Source organism: Apium graveolens, chromosome 2 (assembly GCF_009905375.1).
Source record: "Apium graveolens cultivar Ventura chromosome 2, ASM990537v1, whole genome shotgun sequence".
Classification (NCBI taxonomy): domain Eukaryota; kingdom Viridiplantae; phylum Streptophyta; class Magnoliopsida; order Apiales; family Apiaceae; genus Apium; species Apium graveolens.
The window spans coordinates 4644080-4667611 of NC_133648.1; the positions used below are offsets into that span (position 1 = coordinate 4644080).

General features: G+C 32.7%; 1 protein-coding gene across 1 annotated transcript; it reads left to right on the plus strand.

Annotated features, from left to right (window-relative positions):
* Nucleotides 1-14578: 14578 nt before the first annotated feature.
* On the plus strand, nt 14579-19835 carry LOC141706764 (uncharacterized). Its single transcript, XM_074509592.1, has 8 exons — nt 14579-15043; nt 15174-15276; nt 16588-16677; nt 16817-17974; nt 18070-18133; nt 18244-18383; nt 18472-18783; nt 19312-19835. The coding sequence occupies exons 1-8, from the start codon at nt 14997-14999 to the stop codon at nt 19639-19641; spliced, it is 2244 nt and encodes a 747-aa protein (XP_074365693.1). The 5' UTR covers nt 14579-14996; the 3' UTR covers nt 19642-19835.
* The last annotated feature ends 3697 nt before the right edge of the window (nt 19836-23532 follow it).

A 23532-nucleotide genomic window follows, 5' to 3' on the forward strand; every position in this document is an offset into this window, starting at 1 on the left:
ACAGACTGACTCTTAACTCCTGACTTTGAAGGTAAGTAGTTTATGTTCTTATTCTTCCTGCAAAAAGAAGCCAGATGGTTAGAACTTCCACAGTTATGACACGTTTTTCTAGGAGCATCAGGAACAGGCTTATAATCATTGCTTTTATTCACACCTTCCTTTCCATACCTATTTTTCCTAGGTGATTTTACCTTGTTTGCATTCTTAACATCTTTCAGCTTATGCTTAAGCTGCTTCTTTGTCATTAAGCCTACGTTAACTTCAGTTGTCTTTTCCTGTTTTAATTTGTCAGAAGTTAGTTCATTTTTAACTTCTGATTTCTCATTATCAGACTTACAGCTACAAACTTAACAGGCTTTAACTTAGATTTTTGATTAACAACTATAGGCTTAATTTTTATAATTCCTTTATCATTCTTATCATCTCCATAACCTAAGCCCTCTTTCCAGTTTTCACTACTTAACAAATTCTGAGTTGTTCTGCCAGAGTTAGTCCAAGTCCTGATAATCTCTCTTTCCTTTTCTAACTCAGCTTTTAGAGATTCATTCATTTTAAGCACTTCATCCCTAACATAGAAAGCATCATCTCTATCTTTCTGAGTTTGATGGAACATGACTAACTCTTTTTCTAAATAATCATTCCTCTTTTTACAAGCAAGATTTTCAGAAGTTAATCTTTCACATGTTAAAGTTTGATCTCTATAGCTAATGAACATGGTTTTAAGATATCTTCTCAACTCATTAATATCATCAGTATGAAAGGCATAAGTAGTTTGAGGTACCTTTAACTCAGCAGCTTCAGAACTGCTTTCAGCACTTGCCATATCAGCATTTGCCATCAAGGCATAATTCTCCTCACTTTCATAATTTGAGGTGTCTGTCCAGCTTTTGTTCTTTGTGATAAGAGCCTTGACTTTGTCACTCTTCACTTTCTTGCAATCAGGAGATATGTGGCCTTTCTCACCATAGTTATAGCATTTGACATTTGTATAATCTCCTCTGTCAGACTTTCCTCCTTTGCCCTCAGTTTTTCTGAAATTCTTCTTATCAGAACTTGCACCTTTCCTGGAAAATTTCTTTCCCTTCCCGAACTTCCTGTATGCAATCTTTGTGATTCCTTTCACCATAAGGGCACACAGCTTCATCATCTCTTCATCAGCATCCGTCTCAGGCAAGCTTTCAGATTCTGAGTCATCATGAGTCATCAGAACTTGATGACTCAGTATCAGACTTTGTGAAGAGAGCTTTACCCTTGCCTTTATTTGAGGTAAATGCCTTGGGGGATTCTTCTTCAGCCTTAAGAGCAATTGTCCTTGACTTTCCTCCTTTCTTCTTGCTTCTTTGTTCCATCTCAAGTTCATGAGTCTTGAGCATCCCATAAATTTCATCAAGAGTCATTTCATCAAGATTATAGTTGTCTCTTATTGTTGTTGCCTTCAAATCCCAGCTTTCAGGAAGAGCCAACAGGAATTTAAGGTTTGAATCTTCAAGATCATACTCTTTATCAACCAGTGACAAATCATTCAAGAGTTTGACAAATCTATCATATAAATCAGTCAATGACTCATTAGCCTTTGAGTCAAAGTGTTCATACTCTTGAGTGAGTATTGTCTTCCTGTTCTTCTTAATCGTATCAGTTCCCTGACATCTTGTTTCCAAGGCATCCCATATCTCCTTTGCAGTCTTGCAGTTTATTACCCTGTTTGACATTATATTATCAATGGCACTATGCAGTAAGTGTCGTACCTTAGCATCCTTAGCAATTGATGCGATATCTTCAGCAGTGTAGTCACTCTTCTCCTTTGGTACTGACTTTGCTGCTTCACCTGCAACTGCAACTGCGAACTTGGTTGGTTTGTGAGGCCCTTCCTTGATTCTATCAAGATATTATGGATCTGTAGCTTCCAGAAACATAGTCATCCTCACCTTCCATATGGGATATTCAGATGGTCTCAATATGGGAACTCTAATAGCCTCATATCGGCTATGGATTTGTGTCTTTGGAGGTTCTTCAGTTTTGGTGGACTTAGTTGGAGTTTCTACTTCAGACATGATTATTTTTGGATCTTAAACTGTTTGTGTGTTAACATATAGGCTCTGATACCACTTGTTAGGTCACACACACTGTAGAGGGGGTGAATACAGTGTATAGCACAATCAAATCGAACTCTAATAACTCAAGTAACAGAAAACAAACTTTATTCAAAACAATAAACTCTGTTACAGTATGGAACTATCCTCTCTCAGTGATGAACAAATATCACGAGAGTTGCTAGGGTTATAATAAATAATCTTCTCAATAATGATAACACTTATAGTGTAAACCCTATGTCTGTGTTTATATACTACACAGTTACAAGATAATCGCTAATTGATATGGAATATAATTCTGCTTCCTAAAATATATCAATCAGATATCTTTTCTTCCAAGTATTCCATTCTTCATAGAATTCCTTCTTCATGCATATCTCTTCTTACATTTGTCTTGATCTTCTTTTCCTTTCAATCAGTCGCCTTCCTTATCTGAACGTTTCCTTTAAGTCCTGATATTATCTTCTGATAAATATCTCCTGAACCTTAAATACTGATGACTTAAGTTCTGACTTCAATATAAGTGCTGATTTCAGTTAAGTACTGATTTGTTCTGTTTAAGTAAGATCTGAAAACTAAATATAAATCATATTAGACATGACATTATCAAATATATCTAACAGAAAGATACTAAAACTGGGAGTTCTAGGCTTCTCAAAAGGCTTAAAAAGATGTATTCCGATGAAGCTCCCAAAGTCTCTCCACCAGAAAAGAGACTAAAGAAACAAAGAGCAAAAAGGGACATAGCTGAGTCAGTTTTAGAGGATGAGGAAGCAGCAGCTAAGGAAGGAGATCAGGAATCTCTGATCTCAAAGGAGCCAATTGTGATTGAATCCCTTCCATCTACACAGCCAGAATTTGCTGAAGCTACTGCATCTACACCTTCTTTGTCACCAATTCAAGAAACTGCTCAAGACTGAGTATCTACACCTCATATGTCTCCTGTAATTAATCCAGTACATATTGAAGACCCAGGTACAAGTGATGAAATAGATCTTGATAACTTGGTAGTGCCTGAGGTTCTGTACTTGGAAGCTCCACAAACTCACATCACTCCACCAACAACACCAATTCCTGATGCTGATTTTAATCCAGAAATGCCTACAACACCTTCTCTGCATCTAGATACTGAAGATCAGATTTTAGGTGAGCATCAGAATATGGATGTTGATCAGAACTTAGCTACAGATCATAATTTAGAGGATGATGTTGAAGCATCTATAGCCTCACATACTGTTATTCTATCAGAGGATGCTGATGCTGCAGGCTCTGTAAGTTCTGATGCTGCAAATGCTGAAAATACTGGTGAAGCTGCTGTAAATGTAGATACTGATGCAGCTGGTCCATATGGACATGCACCTCAACAACCTCCATCAAAAGCTGATCTAGTCAAGAAGTTTGTTAGAGGGGATGCACCAGTACCTTGGAGTGAAACTCCTAGAGGAAAGGAGTGGACTAAGGAATGGAACACAGTTACTTTTGTTCCTTCTGAAACAATTCTTGTTGAGCACCTTGCCAAAGATGATGAAATGCTAATAAATGATGATTTCAAGGCACAACTTAGAGTTACTGCAATGAGTACTAGGCACCTTCAAGGTCAACACTCCATAACTCATGACAAGGTGAATAAAATTCAAGAATCTCTGATCCAGTAAGATATGAATATAAAATTGGAAAAGACTAGATTTTTCAAGCCAGCCTTTGACAGAATTGGGTATATTGAAAAAACTCAAGAGAAGCAACAAGATCAAATTTCTGAAATTCTACAGAATCAAGCTTCTCAGCAAGCTCAACTCAATGAAATCCAATCCTCAGTGGAATTGCTTGTCTCTTTTCTTTTACCTGCTGATGCCAAAAAGGGGGAGAAAGTGATTAAGTCCAAATGCAAATCTATTCAAGAACTGAAGGGTAAGGATGATGGAAAAAATGACCAGGGAAACTCTGGAATGGGTAGAGGTCATGGTCAAGGCAAAGATCTTTCATCAAGCAAAGCTGGAACTACAAGTCAAAGAACAAGTTCTGATACTGGTAAAAGGATAAGTTCTACTGAACATCTGGAACTTGATGAAGAGATTTCAAAGAGATTATTTCTTAAAGAAAATCACGGAATGGACTTTGTGAGTCTAAAGGAAGAAGAAGCTAGACTTAAAGCAGAAAATGTCAACTCAAAGTCTAAAGCTCAAGTCATGGAAAAGAAGCCACCAAAGCCTAAGGGCATTGTGATAAAAGAAAGGTCAAATTATGAGGCAACCAAGCCAAATCACAGGTGGAGATAGATCCTAGATTCAAAGGCAAAGAAAAAATTGGTGAACCTGTAAAGGTTTATATGCCAATCATGGATGAAGAAGTAATTGATAAAGAAGATACTAATCTTACTCTGAAGAAAAAGAAGATTTCTTAATCAACCTCTGACATGGCTCAAGTTGTTCAGGGTCAAGATGTAGTAAATTCTGATGTGATAGTGAAGCAAGCAACCTCTAACATTGCTCAAGTTGGCTTGACATCAGAAGATAAAATAAAGGGTACATTAACCTCTGACAGTGCTCATGTTAAACCCACTACAAGTCTCCTACCAGGATTCACTAAAGCTCAACAGACTCAATCTTTGAAGACTACATCAAGTGGTTTTGAAGCAAGAGTTGTTACAGGAAAGGAAGCAAGAGATAAATCTGGATTGGGTAGTTCAAAAGAGAGGAGAGTAAGCAATACTACCAATGATCCAACTTCCTTTAGTGAACCAGGTGTTGGAGCAACTCCTGAGAGATTGAATCAACTTGAATCTGTACAAATGGTTTACCACTCTGTTTTAAAAGAAGATGGCATGTTATACTTTATGACAGATTGGAGGGTATTCCAGATCAGGAAGAATGTTATTCCATTGAAGTGTTTTGAAGAACTGGAACATGTTTTATTTCTACTTCAAGTGAAAAACAGATCAACAAATGGTATTGCATGGTATTTAAAATCAAATATTCAAAGATAGAAGAGGCTCTACTCTGTAAAGTCTGACATCCCATTTTTTCCTAAGTACAGAGATCACAGTGGAGAAATTATGGAAATGAAGCCTAATACTGCAAAGATCAATACATATCTTGGTATTAAGGGACTTGAATTTAATCTAGAGTCTGACAAAGCATATGTCATCAGACTAGATCAGGGGATAAGAAAAGCAAAGATCAATGATCTCAGTTATGATATCTTCCAAACTGGTGAAGATACTGCAGAGCTTACAGATGCAAAAAGGAGGATGATTAATGAACTTGAATATGCTGAGAGAACACTTTTGAAGAACTATCTCAGAACAACTCCTGACATCAAAGAGATCAGAAATTGAAGCCAAGTCAAAGATCTACAACTGCTTAAATTCTGAAGGATATACAGACTGAAGCTGATATCAGACTTTAAGGATGGTAAAGCTGTAAGGACTGTAAGTTGTAGTTATCTAGTCAAATTCTCATGCATTTGTACTTAATGTTTTTTGACATCATCAAATATCTGTTGAACTTGTATATTATGCTAATTTACAAGTTGGGGGAGATTTTTAGATATATTTGTGATGTCATGGCTAATATGATTTATGTTTAGTTTTCAGATCTTAATTAACAGGACAAATCAGTACTTAACTGGAAATCAATACTTATACTGAAGTCAGGACTTAAGATATCAGAATTTAAGATATCAGGAGATATTTATCAGGAGATAATATCAGGACTTAAGAAAGACATTCAGATAAGGAAGGCGGCTGATTGAAAGGAAAGAAGATCAAGACTAAAACAAGAAGAGATATGCATGGAGAAAAATTCTATGAAGAATAGAATACTTGGGAGAAAAGATAACCGATTGATATATTTTAGGAAGCAGAATTATATTTCATATCAATTAGAAGATTATCTTGTAACTATGTACTATATAAACACATACATAGGGTTTACACTATAAGTGTTATCTTAATCGAAGGTATTATTAATTGTAACCCTAGCAGCTCTCGTGATAATTTGTTCATCACTGAGAGAGGACAGTTCCATATTGTAACAGAGTTTATTGTGTTGAATAAAATATGTTTTCTGCTACTTGAGTTTTTATATTCGATTTGATTGTAGTAAACACTGTATTCAACCCCCTTCTACAGTGTGTGTGACCTAACACAGTGAGTGACTTAATTGAAAGTTTTCATCAGTGTAGTAATTTGACTAAATTTTTTTTGAGTTAGATGACCCAATTAAAAGTTCGTATCGAGTTAAGTGACGAATTTAACATTTAATCCAATAAATATCTCTACCATAAAAATCACACAATAATTTTTTATTGCTAAAATAATTATTTGTTATAACATGAAATAAACTTTATTAAATTAAATAATTGAGGATAAGAGAATAATTATTTATACATAATGGTCCATGTATAACATGAATGTTTATTAATTGATGTCGTTTTTAACGTAATGCTATTATATTTGTACAATATAAAATTGGTCGTGCATGTAAGATTAAATCTTAACATATATTATAAATTCTCTTAATTTTGTGTATGGATCATTGATCATGTCTTACATGTATATACATACATTTACAATCTTGAATAAATGGCCATTTTTTCTATAGTTATTTTTTATGAAAACTACTTTTTCAACACTTTGTTGAGAGTGTTACAATAGGAGCAGTTTCATACATGTTGAAACTAAATGCTCGTAATGCTTTTTGAAAAGTATTGTTATAGCCCACTAATAACGAATTGTTTGTCTAGTGTCATAATAGATTTACATACAAGTATACTCTACAATCGCACGCCAAGTATGAGTTTCTATATAATATATATGAGCTATATCTAGTTCCTCTATTATTAACATTATTACACGATTTCTATGCACGACAACTTTTCTTACCATATATGCACGACAAGTAAAATATTTCATTAAATATCGTTGCACGAATTATTTGAAAAATTATGTTTTACAAAAATCACTATTTTACCAAACATATTTAATTTGACTTGCATATTTTAAATTTTTTAATCCAAAAATTATGTGATGTAATTGTGTGATATAATTAAAAATGGATTTAATGACTAATCCTTTAGTAAAATATCCGATATACGGACTAAGAGCTTGATATATGCTTATCATGTCGATCGTGGAACATTGGCCTTGAATTAAATTTGAATTAGTAATAGATTGTAGCTTTTTTTTACTTAGTTTACCATATTTATCCACAAATAGTTTACATATTTTCTAAATATTTTTGTTAAATATTTGTGGAGCTTTTCTACAGTTATTGCTGGCTAACGGGAAATTCAAAAGTTTCAGATTAATGTTTATCTAAGTAGTCTAAGTAAAAATTATACTATATATTACTTGATCGTGTTGAGCCTAGTTAGATGGATCACAAATTATCAAGTTAGGACACAAATAATATGACACCAACTCATATTCAGATTAAACATGAATTGTAATACATGAGATTCACTTCTATCCGAATGAAATGGTGCTAAACCCAAACCGGGAAATGAAAAAGTCAGTATGATCTCAAATTTTAGCACAAGAGTAGTCAATTGTGCCTCTATCTACGTCTCTTACAATAATCGACTAATTCAAAAGTATAATAAAAAAATAATATTATGCAAAAAATAATAAAATATATATAATTAATATCCAATTAATCGTAAAAAGTTAATTGCAATAAAAATTATCAAGTTGATTGAATATGTAACTATAAGAAAAACTACTAAAACTAAAAAAACGGAGTTACATAAATAATGTAAAACAATATTTTATTAACTCAAAAGTTAAAATTATGAAAAAAGAATATGATAAAAAGAGATGATATGTCTTATCTAATATGTTTTTTTTTTAAAATGAACTCAATGATCTTTGTAGAATAATGTTAGTGATATGCACTTTTCAGTGGGAGGTTAGGAGTTTCTGTAACGCTCTCCAAATCCGGGGTCTAGATCTAGGGGTCACTTGTCAACTACCAACATAAATTAACATATACAATAATTATATGAACATACATCTAACCCTTTCTGTGACGCCCTCAATCTCGGGGTTAGGAAATGAGGAGTCACACATCTCCATTTACTTCCTAAAATAATCAATGCAACCATTTTATCAATCACACATTCGAGTTTCAACAAAAGAAATAAAACCCTTTTTCAAGCTTTCAAGAAACCATAACATGCAAAGCTTAAAAAATCAAATTATCATATCATAAAAACTCCACCGGCTCTCCTTTGGATCATGGCCGGTGGTGGTCGAACTTGAGAGAGCCCATAACGGGTCTCCTCTCGAGTTTATGACCCCAAAAATCTCTTGAAATCACTCTTATAGTTATATTTCAAGAAATTATTTTCCTTGAACACCACCATAGTGATTAATCAACAAAACTCTTACAAACACTTACATGCAAATGGGAATCGAGAAGTATACCGAAGATAAAGACTAAAGGTAGCAATATCTTTGAGTTTGAGTAAGTTTTGAGGGTTGCATGCAAGTGAGAAAGATGAGAGACAGAGAGAGCCGAGAGAGAGAGTGAGAGTGTTCGAGAGAGAAAGAAAAGAAAAGAGAAGGGGAAAGTGGGTGCACGGGAGGAAAAAGAAAAAGGGGGGAAGGGAAGTGGGTTTATATACCACTAAAAACAAGGGCAAACTTGTAATCTACTAATTCCATTTTATGCTCATTGTCCCTTTTCTTTTTACTCAAATGCAACAAAATTTAAATATAAAATATATCTCTCTCGGGAAGTAGAGAATTATTGAAAATGATAATTTTAATACGTAGGCCTCGAAATTAGCTTTTTAACCATTACTCATAATAGATTTTTGAGCAGACGGTTAATTTTATATGAATTTCGCAAGCTCGCTCTAATAATAACATTTTCCACATAAAAATAATTTAAAAATGCAAAGACCATCAAATAAATCCACTCATCGTTTTTTTTAAAAAGTCTCTGGGACTACTAAGAAGATATCAGAACAACTCCCATGTTTTTATCTTACTCGGATGATTTTATAAAAATGCGTGAAGGTTAATTAAACCTTTATTTAAATCACATAATCCCTTTAAAATTCATAAAAATTGTCACAGAACACATAGCCATGCACACAGACAACAATCTCACATATATAATCACATAACGACTCAGGTCTGATCATAGAATTTTATCCCTCTTTAATCTTTTATCCTTTTTACGCGTACCGGATCACGTTCAGCCTGACGGCCCCACGCTCAGCGTTTCGATTACGCTTCTCATTATCATTATCAATCGACACGTCACTTAGGACGAAATACTTTATTTACACATTCATTTCATTCAATCACACATAATTCACATTTTATATTCTTTAACTCCTTATTAGGACGAGTTCCGTTCTACCTGACGGCCCGCCACCACATCTTAACTTCTAAACTGACTCTTTAAATTGGAACGTTTTTATCTACGCTCCTATATTCTAATATACAGAAAAGACAATTAATCAGCACTTAGTCGCATAATTATAATCACATCACATAACACATACTTTATTGACTTAATTACGTCGCAAAATTCTCAGTCGTCACACTTTCATACTACTACTCAGGATCTTTAAGGTTAAGATACGAAGACAAGAACACAACACTACTATTATTACATTCTCAAATTTAAAATCTTACAACATCTCTATTTATTACAAACCAAACAATCTAAATATGTTTTAAAACTAGTTCCATTTTATTCAAACACACGCAATAACTATCCAAGCTAAACCTGATCTCGTAGTTCAAAGCTCTCTTCCTGGATTGGGATTAGCACTCTTGGTACCAGAGGGTCCTATCTTTTCACTCGCTTCTTTACTACCCTGGTGTGAATATGCTTCATTCTAAAGTTTTACTGAAAGATAAAAGTGAGTAAAAACAAGTGTGAGCCAGAATTGCACAACAAGTCTACAATATATATATATATATAGTATCACAAAGTAAAATCAAGTGAATATGATAATAATTGGGTAAGAAATTCCCAAAAGTATTTTTATAAGGAAGGCCGCTACCGGCTATCAACAATAAACTAGACTGGACACAAGAACCAACATATGCACTATAACCTGCCGATCAGTCACGATACAGTGCGAATCTATGCCCATCCTTATAGATCCACCATCATATCGGGTACCCAGGCCCATTCTGGCCTAATAACAAAGGGTTCAGTGCATCCCTGACCCTATTCGTAACCATCCAGTCCATAAGGTAAGCAACCAGAATAATCGGTATATTTTGATGTTATCCCACCATCAAGATTTGTATCAGGATAGAGATAGTGTGTAATTTACTGGAATATGAATTGAGGTATTCAATATTCAAGGATGATCAGAATTATTGTAAAGAAATTATGAAAAAAACACTAACTGAATTGCAACGAACTTGAATGAAATTTATATGTTCAGTGTAATGTAAGCAACCGGAATAATTGGTATATTTTGATGTATCCCAACATCAAGATGTGTATCAGGATAGAGATAGTGTGTAATTTATTGGAATATGAATAGAGGTATTCAATATTCCAGGATAATCAGAATTATTGTAAAGGAATCATGAAAAGAACAATAACTGAATTGCTATGAACTTGAATGAAAGTTATATGTTCAGTGTATCAAGAACTTGTAATCGAGTATAGAAATAAGTGTAGCAATTCACTATTCTGAATTTAGAATATGGAAGAAAACTTGTCTGGTACGCGATCTATACCCAATTTATTACTGCTATCTAACTCCGTCTTGTACTACCTTGCTCGATTCGTATATATAAAGGAAAAATACTAATTCAATTAACTTGTACCTTTTTTTGCCAAATTTAAAGCATATTTCATTAATTACTTGAAAGAGATTCAATCGGGACAAACCCCCAACTGATCATGCAACCAGGTTTAAAAACAAATAGAGCTAAATAATTAACTATTTTGTTTCCGGATTGCTTAACAAAACTGAATACAAATATTCTGAAAATTAAAAATGAAGGTAATGGTTTCTCGGACAATCCAGCACGCATCTCCCCCGAAAACAGTAGCTTCACAATTGACCCTCACATTAATTCGATTGATATTGCAATGTTTAGAGGACTCAGTTGCAACAACTGAGTTTAGAGGCCTCATGTCATGAACAAATATTTTTTTGTGAGAGGTGAGCACATGTGATTTTCACCACCGTTCCAAACGCACTTCAGCTATCTACCTGTCGGACACCAACTATAGACATGCCGAAAGTGTTGTTGATGCGAGATATCCAGATCTCCCAATACACCATCCAATTCATTTTCAACACAACCACCATATCGCACAAATCGAGACACATCGCATAAAGCGAGACAATCAAACACACAAATAATAACTTAAACTGAACAATACGAAAAAAACCCAAAATTCAAAAATCTTGGAATAACACCAAATTGTAATATGTTGTTAGACCGGAGATTTTGAATCCAAAAACTGAATTTTATTATAAAATCCAAGCTCTTATCTTAGTAGATCTGAAAACTAAAGTGAAGAACTGTAATGGATTTTTCGAGTTTTGTAATACAAATCTTGATTTTATTAAAAAAAGGTGAATAAAAGGAGAAGATGAAGATGAATATGGAGATAGAGATGGGTAGAAAGGGTGAAAAAGAAGGTAAGGCGGTTAGGGTTAGGTGAAGATAGGGTGGCCGACTCTCATGCGAGAGAGAATATGTTTGGCAAATTAGTAGTTATTTATAAAATTCAATTAACTTGTACCTTAATTGTACATCAATTCGAATTCACGCAAATCTTATTGTCTACCCGTACGATATGAATTAACTTGTACAATAATTAAAACTAGCATTTAGGACTCAATTAACCACATAAATCACATAACACGTAAGTCAGATAGTCACTCAAGTCATTAAAATATTTTTAGAATTGAAATCGAGTCGTTATTCGCATTATTGTATAATATCTGACTCGTTTTTTATTTTATTTTTAAAATTTATTTAACCTCAAATCAACACCGTTTGGGGTGATTCTTGAGTGGTCTTCATTTCAAATCATCTGAACAACACGATTCCGACATCAACATCCCAGAATCATCCCTGGAATTCATTCTCCGATCAAATCAAACCAAACTGCGGCCAAAATATCGACTTGGTTGATTTGTACATGAAACTTCACATTTTATATCTCAAATCAAAACATGTTAACTGTATAGTCAAACCCTAACACCTAACTAACCTTAGATAAATCAAAATAAAAAATGATTAAATCAAAAATTGAACATAAACCCTAATAATCGAATTAGACTATCTATCAATCGTTTGATGAAATTGATAACATAAATCGACTATACACAAATATGAAGCTATACAAACAATCAAATCAATCAAATAACCCTAGAATTAAAGAAACCCTAATTTCAGTCAAGAACCCTATAAATCGAAATTGAAAATTCATAAATCTAAGCATGAAATTGATACCATAAACTGATAGAACAGATCAAAAAATTCAATTTGAGTACTTACATGATAGGATTTGATGCTCAGAATCACCAGAAATCACTGATTGCGTTTTGACCCGAATTCAAGAACCCTAGCCCGATTTTCAAAGAATTTTAGTAATTTTTCTGATTTTTTATAATTTTTATATAATTAATTAATAAAATAAGTTTATTTGTAATTATAAAATAATAACTCTAATTATAATTAGGCCTTAATTATATCTCCTAATAAAATTAATTGGCTCTTAATTAATAATTTATGAGGAATAATTTTTAAAATTTTAATTTCGAATAATTACAAAATATATGCCAAAATTCCCCAAAAATTATGAATAATTTAAAAATGCAAATATATAAAATATTTGAAAGTTCCATAATTTTATAAAAATATAAATATGATCTTTGTGGGGGGTTTGAGCACCCATAATGGCCCAAAAAATTCAGTTTTCACGAAACGAGATATTTTCTAAATTAACTGAATGTTTTGGAAAATCAATATGGTATACGACATATTAGGCAAAATAAGGCTAATTGCTGTATATGAAATAACAACTATTAAAACGAAACATGGATAGTATAACTTTTAATATAAATGCATTTAACACGTAATAAAATATCCGAAAAATACCACAAAATACACAAAACACATACAACATATAGCATCTAGTATTTGTTACTAATACTTATTTATGATATAATAAAACACATAATACTCACTCAATATCTTACAAAAATTTCTCAGTCATTACAATTTCGATTTTTGGTATTTTTACACAAGTTCTTTTCATTTTTACGTTAAATTATGTAAGGGTGGAATTAATGCAGTTTTTTAAAATAAATGATAAATTCGTAGTTTTACAGTATTAACATAGTATATTTTATCCTTGATTGCCATTTATTATATAGAAGGAGATAATATATAGCATTTATTATGTATTAATTTTAAAAGAATCTTTGACAAGATGTAACTTGGGTCAAAATTATTGATTTTACATGAATAAAATATTTCATTGTATTATATATGTTATAATAGATATTAGTTTGATAAGATGTAGGCAGAAGGAATATTTGATGAGAATGTAACAAGGCCAAAAAAAGTAATTTTATGTGAATAAAATGCTCCCCCTGTATTATACATATAATAATAAATATCAATCCTTAGATTAAATTCGAAGAAATCTTAGATAAATCTTAGATTCTTTTTACTCATAAAAGATTAATTTTATTGTAAAAGAAATGTAAAAGATCTAATTGTGATTTAAATCTTATTTTTTGTCATATTATATATTTTACTTAATTTTTTAGTTATATACATTTTTATAGTATATATGCTCATGTATATTTTAAATATTTTGGTTAAGAGTAAGATATTTTTTAAAAATAACCTTAAAATCGTTCATTCAAATTATACTCAAATAACATATTTAGAAAATTAAAAATTTTCTATCATGTCATCTTCTCTCTCTATTTATATTATTTTCCGGTCCGATTCCTCTCGACACATCTCGCCCCAATGATCAATTCTAGTTTTTATTATGCACATCGAAAACAGGGTCGTCACAGAAGGATGGATGAAGCGGATGACATTCGTGAAATCGAATTTAAAGAAAGATGTTTGAACGGGAAAAAGATGATTCATTGACCGATAAAACAGGAGCGGTGACGATGAAACGGGAACAGTGACGATCAGAAATTATATAGGCGTAAATTTTCAATTTCGGGTTAACAAAAATTTCTATTTTACTTTCAAATTTATGTTTTCGGTGTCCATACCAATTTTATCAAAAATAAGTTTACAACCAATAACTAAAACCAACTTTGATGATAAGGAACTGATTTTTAGCTTTGAAACAAAAACCATAAAAAACTAGTAAGAAAACTTTATCCGCTCATCCAAACATGGCCTACACATTGACTAAATGGGATCCATCACATTGCCACCTATGATCAACTCTTTCTTAATCCTCGCCGTCGATTAGCCTTCCTCGTCAAGATTCTCAAAGAGACAGTGGCAGTCCCCGTAATTAAACCCCAATTCAATGGCAATTACCAACAGTTTCTAGACTTGTCAAGAACACAACTCCAAGAGTAACGTCAGTTTCTGTAGGATCCAGGCTAACCAACTAGGCGCCATGTCCTATAATAGAAACAAATCTCTCTCTCAATAAACCCTCTCTCTCTCTCTCTCTCTCTCTCTCTCTCACAGACACTCACACACAATCTCTCTCTCTCTCTCTCTCTCTCTCTCTGTCTCACTCTCTCAACTCTCTACCCCTCTCTCTCCCTCTCTCCCTCTCTCCCTCTCTCCCTCTCTCTATATCATCTCTCTCACTCTCTATATATATCATCTCTCTCACTCTCTCATCTCTCTCTCTTAATTTGAATTAAGCTAATTACTTAACCCTAGCAGCGGTTTCCCCAAATTTATCTGTGATGGAGTCATCAGCGTCATCGAGGAGTTATGTACCATCGAAATCAAAGTAACTCTCTCACACTATATCTATAATTTTATCTGTATCTATATGCATGTGAGATAAATTGATTAATTTTGTTGATTGTGAATTGATTCTTTTAATTTTTTTATGTGTGTTTGTGTATATATATGTGTAGGAAAAGAGTGTTTCCGGGAGAAAGCTCGATGGATCCTGATGTGATTGAGATTCCTCCGCCGGTTGATCGGAGGTCGAAAGGGAAAGGAATTAAGATTAACGAGGTGAGATTTTTGTTTCGGTTTTATTTTATGTTATGATATGTTTCGTTTTGAATTGAATCTCGGTAAAGATTTGATTATTTAGGTAGTGAATTGCACAAAAGATTGGTTGATTGATTGTTACTTTGATGTTCACTTTTCGATGTTTTAGTGTAGTTGCTAAATTTCTGTTCTTGGCAAATAATTCGAAAAAGGAACTGCTTTTCATATACAAAGGTGTGTTAATGGGAATTTATACGAGGAGATATGTATCTTGCTGTTGATTGTTGGTTGGTGCACGATTGCCTATATGTTCACTAATCTGGTTAGGGGTTAATTATATTAGTAATTAATTTTACTCCTTGTCATTGTTAGTTTAGTTTTTAACTTCTAATTATGTATCTTTCTATTTGTTTTTACCAATATTATCGTTGCAAATTTAATTGAGGCCCAAATTTTATTGGAAGAGAACAAGGCTAGGTGGATGTTACACTGATTAGATGATATATTAATGCTGTAACTATTTCACATATTAAAAATTAACTTAAAACCAAGATGAATTTAGTCATACGACACATACCTTCATCTCCTCCTAGGCAATGACATGGCCGTGTGCCGTCTCTTAGAACTTAACCCTAGTTTTATGGTGCAAAATATATTCAAAATTAGGAAATTAGAAAGGTATGGTGTTGAAGAATTGAGTTCAATTAAAAAATTAACATTTGATTTCAATATGCTTAGCCTTGTTGTAAATATTCACACACATGATTGGAATTGACTTCAGTTTATATGTACACCCCAAGAGGCTCATATAGGTTTATGTTTACGGTTTATGGTGTTTTTGTTGAATAGTATAATATGCTACACTAGCTAATTTAAATAGTACAATTGTGACAGCTAAACCGTATGAATGACTTTTATCATGTTATCAATAAACTTTGTAGGTTAATGTAATTTTGAGATTTGGTATGCTAGTAAATTGAAGTTTTTAGCACTTATGTAATATAAAAATTAGGAGTCACCTAATTACCAATAGTCTGGCTCAAATCAGTTTCACAGGGTTTAGTTTTTTTAAGCATCAAGGTCAATATACTAATATTATATTCTGTCACAAGAACGATAGTATGTATTATTGGTGAATTGAATATATTTGTAGATGTTTTACCAAATTTTTATGTATATAAGCATCATTTGAACAGTTCTTAATTAAATATGCAGTAATTTAATTTTTGAATTTGAATTGGTAATTGTGCCCCTCAAGAGTCTACAACTTCTTCGATATACTTATTTATTTGTTCCATCTATGATGAGTCCTGAGAACCCAATCTTCTGCAGTTGATAGATCAAGAAATAATTGATGTTGATGGTGATGAAAACAGTATCACATCTACTGAAGGGATGGATACTAAAAGTTACAAAGACAAGGTAATTCATTTTGTTTATGAAATTTGTATTTTGACTTCGAAGTTTGTGTTATTTTATTACTATTTGGTCTTCTACATTCCTTTTCATTTTATACTCTAATCCAATTATTTGACTTGTTCATTCTCTTTCATGTTTCCAGAGAGCTATTACGATCAATTCCTTAGGAACTAGTGGTGCATCAGCCCACAGATCTGGGAATTGGGGACAATCTTTAAAGAAGAGCTCTGCCCCAGGATCACAGAACGTAATTGATTTAGATGGTTTTGCATGTGATTTTTCATTTCTTAATGATGATTATGTGGATACTTACTCTGACTGTACACCTCTATTCGATGACAATCCGGTGTACGAGGATGAGTATGAAAGTTTACAATCCCATTTTGATAATATTGACATTCCGCCTGGTGTTGAGGCTCCCGTTTCTTGGTTCTCCGGTCCTGCGCAAAATAAAATTACCTCTGGTACCACAAATAGTTCCACCCGGTTAAATCCAAAACCCAGCCCCGGTGTTCTCCTTCCTGGAAAGGAGGCATCACATTCCCTGTGGTCTGTAGATCCTTGGGGCGGGAAGTCCACTACAAATAGTCTAACGATGGGAACCCCGATTCACCCAGTCGGTCACCCTCACAAGGCAGTGATGCCTTCGTTCTGGCCTAATGCTGAGAAGGCTCAGAGGGAGAAAATTATAGCTGCTTCAAAGCACTTGCAATATAAAACACGCGGTAGCGGTTGGGGCTTTGATAATAAATCTACAGCCTCTGGTGTTGCAAGTAGTCATGGCCTACATAACCCTCCAGGTTTTTGGAAGAAGCATTCTGGAGTTGAGCCAGACTCCTTCCGCAGTGCTCGCATTCATAAGAAAACTAAGCAGATAAGTAGTATTCCCTATATTCCTAATGCTTCTAAAGTGTTCCCAGTGACCGGTACCTGGTTTAATTATGACAGCAGTATGTACCCAATGGCTTCTTCAAATTATCCCCCCCACTATAATCCATTACTTAATGATTATCTGTATTTTGAGGAATTAGCACATGATCCATTTGAGCTGGATTCCTACGCAATAAAAAATAATGCCATGGATCTGGTGATTCCATTTGGTTCATCTTCCAGAAGCCAAAACCATGCAAAATATTTAGGTACTCCATCCGGGTCATCTTCTGCGGGCCAACAGAATGATGCAGCTAAGCATGTCAATGGAGATGAGATTCTTTTGAAATTCCAACAATTTCAAAAATTCGACATTGTCCAAGATACTTCAGATCACCACTACGTGCATAATGGATCTTCATTGAAGCAGGTAATAGTTTTGAAAGGTTCTTTTGCTAGTAGTGTTCTTTTCATCTTAATAAATATTTCCCTTGACTTAATAATTAAATGATTTTTATATCGCAGCCATCAAAGAAATGGGCAAAGAAAATACAGGAAGAATGGAAGATTCTGGAGAAAGATTTGCCTGGTCAGTTTTTATGAACTCTGTGATCCGTGTTTCGTTTTCTCTTTCTGATAAAAGCATGCGATGAGGTCATTTGATTTACAATCATGGTATGATGTGTGCTTCTTTTTCAGATACCATATTCGTTAGAGCGTACGAATCAAGAATGGATCTTCTTAGAGCTGTTATTATAGGAGCGGAGGGGACTCCTTACCATGATGGCCTTTTTTTCTTTGATGTTTCATTCCCCGACAATTATCCTCTTGTGCCACCGGTATGACTCTGTTGCTTAAATGTATTTCATTGAAAATTTATTATGTAATGCTGGCAGTGGCATAATCACCGAGACATACTTTTTCCAGAATGTGTACTACCACTCACGTGGTCTCAGACTCAATCCAAATTTGTACGAAAATGGAAAAGTATGCCTGAGTCTTCTTAACACCTGGAGTGGTAGCCAGAAGGAGATGTGGATCCCTAATTTATCAACTATGCTCCAAGTTCTGGTTTCCATACAAGGTCTAATACTGAATGCGAAACCATACTTTAACGAACCTGCATATGCTGGTTTAAGCGGCTCCCCACAGGGGGAAATAAGCTCTCACCATTATAATGAGTCCACTTTTATCTTCTCCCTGAAAACTGTGGTGTGTACTTTGAGGAATAAACCAAAGGTAAGTGTCATTCTTTTACATTACATTTGACTACAAGCTGTTTTTATGCTGCTAACACCCAACTTCGTTTAGGCATGTTTATTCGCACTGGGAGTTATAATGATTTTTACAAAACTACAATAGAATAATTAACAAAATTAAGAAAATTTACTCTTGTGATATTCATGCAATGGGAGAAAGGGTATATCATACATCAATGTAAAATGCCAAATGTAGGCAGTAAGTATTGAATTCTTTAAATGTTAGTTAATACAAAGAATGCTGTTGTACTAGGTAATGTTTTATACCTGTAATTTATTTTGAAAATTGTCGTTTAGCTTTTGCTTTTGAAAATGTGTCCCCTTTCTCTTGGTACCTTGTCGGGAGATACCTACTGATTTGGACTGGTTTGATCTATTGGTGTTCCTAGAGTAGATAGAGCATGTTATTATGGTCCTGAATTGCTAATCAATTTATGTAATGGTAGCTTTGGCTTTTAATTCAGTTTAGGTTGGCTTTTAAACGTTTCAATTTCTTTTCATGCTCTAGCATTTTGAGGATTTCGTAGTGGGGCACTTTTTCAAGCGTGCATCGGATATCTTGGTGGCATGTAAGGCATATATGGATGGAGCTCAAGTTGGCTGTCTTGTCAAAGGTGGTGTTCAGGATGTTGATGAAGGGGACAAGAGTTGCTCAGAGAATTTTAAGGCGACTTTAGGTGCTTACATGAAACCACTTGTAGCCGCATTTACACAAATCGGTGTGAAGGACTGTGAACAATTCATTCCACCTCCACAGAAGGGAAGCAGCCAGACGGGAATCAGGCCGGCAGGTCAAAGACTTATGTCTCCTGCCCTCAAGGGGGTTAACTTTTTTTAATGAATTGAAAGGAAAGACTTTGATGTCTATTATGCAAATCTCTAAGTTAATCATGTCATCAGTAGTTTCGTTTTTTGATGGATTAGGACAACAGCAAAACCGTACAGTTTATCTTGGGGTGCTTTTGTTTTCAAATGACAATATCATATACCCATATGGATGGGAAGGATTTATAAAGTTTCCTGTCTGCTTCATGTTTTGCTGTGTGTTCTTTCAGTGCATGTTTTAGGCTTTTAGCTGTATTTTTTTCTATGCTTCTTAGCTCCCGTTAAATCTATTGTTGAGGTAGCTATTGTGGTTGCAGTTCGTTCTTATTTTTTTGGTATTTGCTGAATTCTCTGTTGGTGGAAGTTAGATGTGAATTTGCCTCCGAGACGCGAGACATATATTGACGTGAATTTGCATTCTTATGTTCGTTTAGGTGTTTGCTATCTGATTTTTTTTTCTACTTTTCTATCTTTCTTCTATTAAAAGTGATTTTTATAAGATTTCTCTGATTTTAAGGGAGTTTTTGATAACTTTTTCAAAATCTCTTAAATTTGTAAAGGTGTTGTGAAAATTAAGAATTTGTTATGGATAACTATTATATAGATTACTTCTTGTATAGCTATTAACTTTTGACTACCTAAACTCTTTACTTCTCCCCCTTTTATACTTACCAACATTTGGTTTTTCATGCACCTGTAACTTATGTCAATTGTCCTATATAAAGAGGTGATGTACATTGTTTAGAAATAATAAGATAAGTCTCTATATTTCTTTCATTTCTCTCTTCTAGTCTCTTATATTATTTTATTATATAACACGTTATCAACATGATAGTATAAATAGGTGTTGGAAATCTAAGAAGAAGAAGGATTATACGAAACTTTAATTATTTCAGTTTGTCCATCATGTAAGTACACTATTTTTAGTTTAATTTGCTTCGCTTGTAATAGGATGATTTTTATGTACTTATTATGTGCCTGATTTTTATATATTTTGTATCTGATTCATTATTCATCAGAATTTATTGAGTTTATACTCGTTGTAAAGGTTTTTTTATATTATTACAATCTTTTTTTGCGTTTTTCTAAAATCTGCTTATAAGTATGTCAAAATTTGCATTTTGTCTAATCTGATTGTATGATTCAGGGTGATATGTAGTAACTTATAATTTCATAATAAATTGAATATTTGTTCAAATATTATGATTCATTCCATTCTGAAAATCTTTTTTCGATATCTACCTTTTGTCTTTACATTCCATAACCATATAATGTGATTTCGATGTCTTAAATATCAAAATACTATCATAATCAGGAGTTGATTCTGATTCTACAGTCCACAAATATTTGTTTTCTGAATTCGTTACTTGTTCGTTTTCAACGAATCTTACCATTCTGTAAAGATCCTGGACTTGTCTACATTTTTCGTGTTTTATATTTTTTCAGATAAAATCATCTTCATAGTGTATATTGGTATTTATTTGAAACTGATCAGATTTGACTTTATTACAATTAGCCATTTTGTACGATATTCGATTTGGGATATTGGATCAATATGTTTCATCCTTAATTGCTTTAATAGTTCCCACCTTCCTTTCTGTATTATACTAGGAAACTATATTTTATTTTTTGGATTAGGGTGAGATAAATTATAAAGGTGAAAATAGGTACAACATGCTAGACGCTATATATACAGTAGATTGCATTCATTGAATTCAATGTACCATAGACATACTCAAGTTCGCATAACTAGCCCATAAAATGCTAGCATTTTACAAACATCACATAATAATACTTTTTGAGTTCACATTTTCATGCGTGTATGTGATCTCCATGTATTGTCAATAAAAGAGTATCAAAGAGGATTATGATATATATCCACATAGTACTTGCGTAAATTGTTCTGGACTCTTTTGGATATGAATAATTCTATTGTATTTCAATAAACTGTTTTGAACCCTTTTGGAATTGGTTGAAACATTTTGAATATTTGTTTTCGTCTCTCTTCGAATCTGAATATTTGTGAAGATAATTGTTTTTACTAATGAAAATCATGTTTTTTTTCTGTCATAATATATTTAGAGCGATCATGTTTTATATATAATTTTGATGATTACCTTATGTGGATAACTATAGATTTATATATTATATCACTCTCAAATATATGTAGAATTCATTTAATATGTGATGATTCTCACTTGCGTTCTCTTTCTTGCACACTACATTATTTTATTTTGACAAAGAGAATATAAGTCAAATTTAATTATGTATAAGTGATCAGTTTATTCAAAATGAATCCAAAAATCACAAGTTATTAGTGACTCTCTAAGCCAAAAGTTATACATGATTAATAGATAGTAAATTACCCTAATCTTTAAAAGGCCATGAGTCATGTGCCCCTTTCTATTCTAAAAATAGATTTTTCTCAAGTCATTATCTATTCATATGAGTTTATATTGGTAGTAAGCTTAGTTAATGACTTAGCTAATTTTTCTATGAGAAAGACGAATTTTCATATCATTCTAATCTATGTAAATTTGTATGACCTTATCTCTAGTCTTTGTATCTCATATTAATATATGTTGCACGGGTCCTTACATTCCCATATTTAATCTTTTTATTTTAAGGATACCCTAAATTTTGAGATAGTCAAAACTGTATATAGCAAGACAACTTAATACAAGTGACATAATGTGTGCGCATAAGCCTTGTCTTTCAAATCATAATAGTGTCTGTTTGGGAAATTTTAAAATAAGTAACTTATGACTTAAAATTAATAAGTGACTTAAAAGTGATAAGTATATGAATACCTATAAGTTATGTAAGTGTTTGGTTAATTTTACTTATAAGTCAATTTTTTTTAACTTAAATGAATTAAAATAAATAATTTTTAAATATGATTATCTTGATTCACGACTTTTATATTAACTTAACATTCAAAACCATATATTTAAAAACTAAAATTAATTAAAAAGTGAAAAATCAAAATAAGTTGAGAAAAAGTACGTCGTTACTAACATTCAATTTATCAGCTTATAAGTTGTAAATTAAAATTATGGGTCTGTTTGGCAGCGCACTTATAAGTCATTTATGGCTTATAAGACCGGAACAACTTATCGACGAGTGTTTGTAGATCCAACTTATAAGTTGAATTTACAACTTATAAGCTGATAAGTTAAATGTTAGTAACGACGTACTTTTTCTCAACTTATTTTGATTTTTGGCTGATTTGTTAACCTCAGTTTTAAAATATATATTTTTAAATGTTAATCTAACTTAAAATTCAAGAATTTAGATAATTATATTTAATAATTATTTATTTTAGCTCATTTAATATTTTTTTTATTTTGACTTATAAGTAAAATTATCCAAACACTTATTTAACTTATAAGTATTTTTTTACTTATCACTTATAATTCACTTATTCATTTTAAGTCGTAAGTTACTTATTTTCAGATTTCCCAAACTGGCACTATAAGTTGGGTCGACAAATAGTACGAGATAAGTACTTACGGGCTTATAAATCAGAAGTAGCTTCTAAGTGGGAAGACAAATGTTTGTCTTCCCACTTAGAAGCTACTTCTGATTTATAAGCCCGTAAGTACTTATCTCGTACTATTTGTCGACCCAACTTATAGTGCCCCTAATAACAACCAGAAGTTGTTTCTATATAATAAATTCTTTTATTTTTTATCACACATTTTTGATATGTTTAAACACTTGTTTATATTCCAAAAGAATGATATATTAGTATAATATCCAAATTATGATTTTATCCTAAATGATATAATCTCCCTAGAGGATGGATCTATATAAAGAATAATGTGATATTTGGATATAATATAATTTTGTTGAATAAATATATGTTGAATAGTATCCTGCAGATAAAGTGTTATGAAATTGG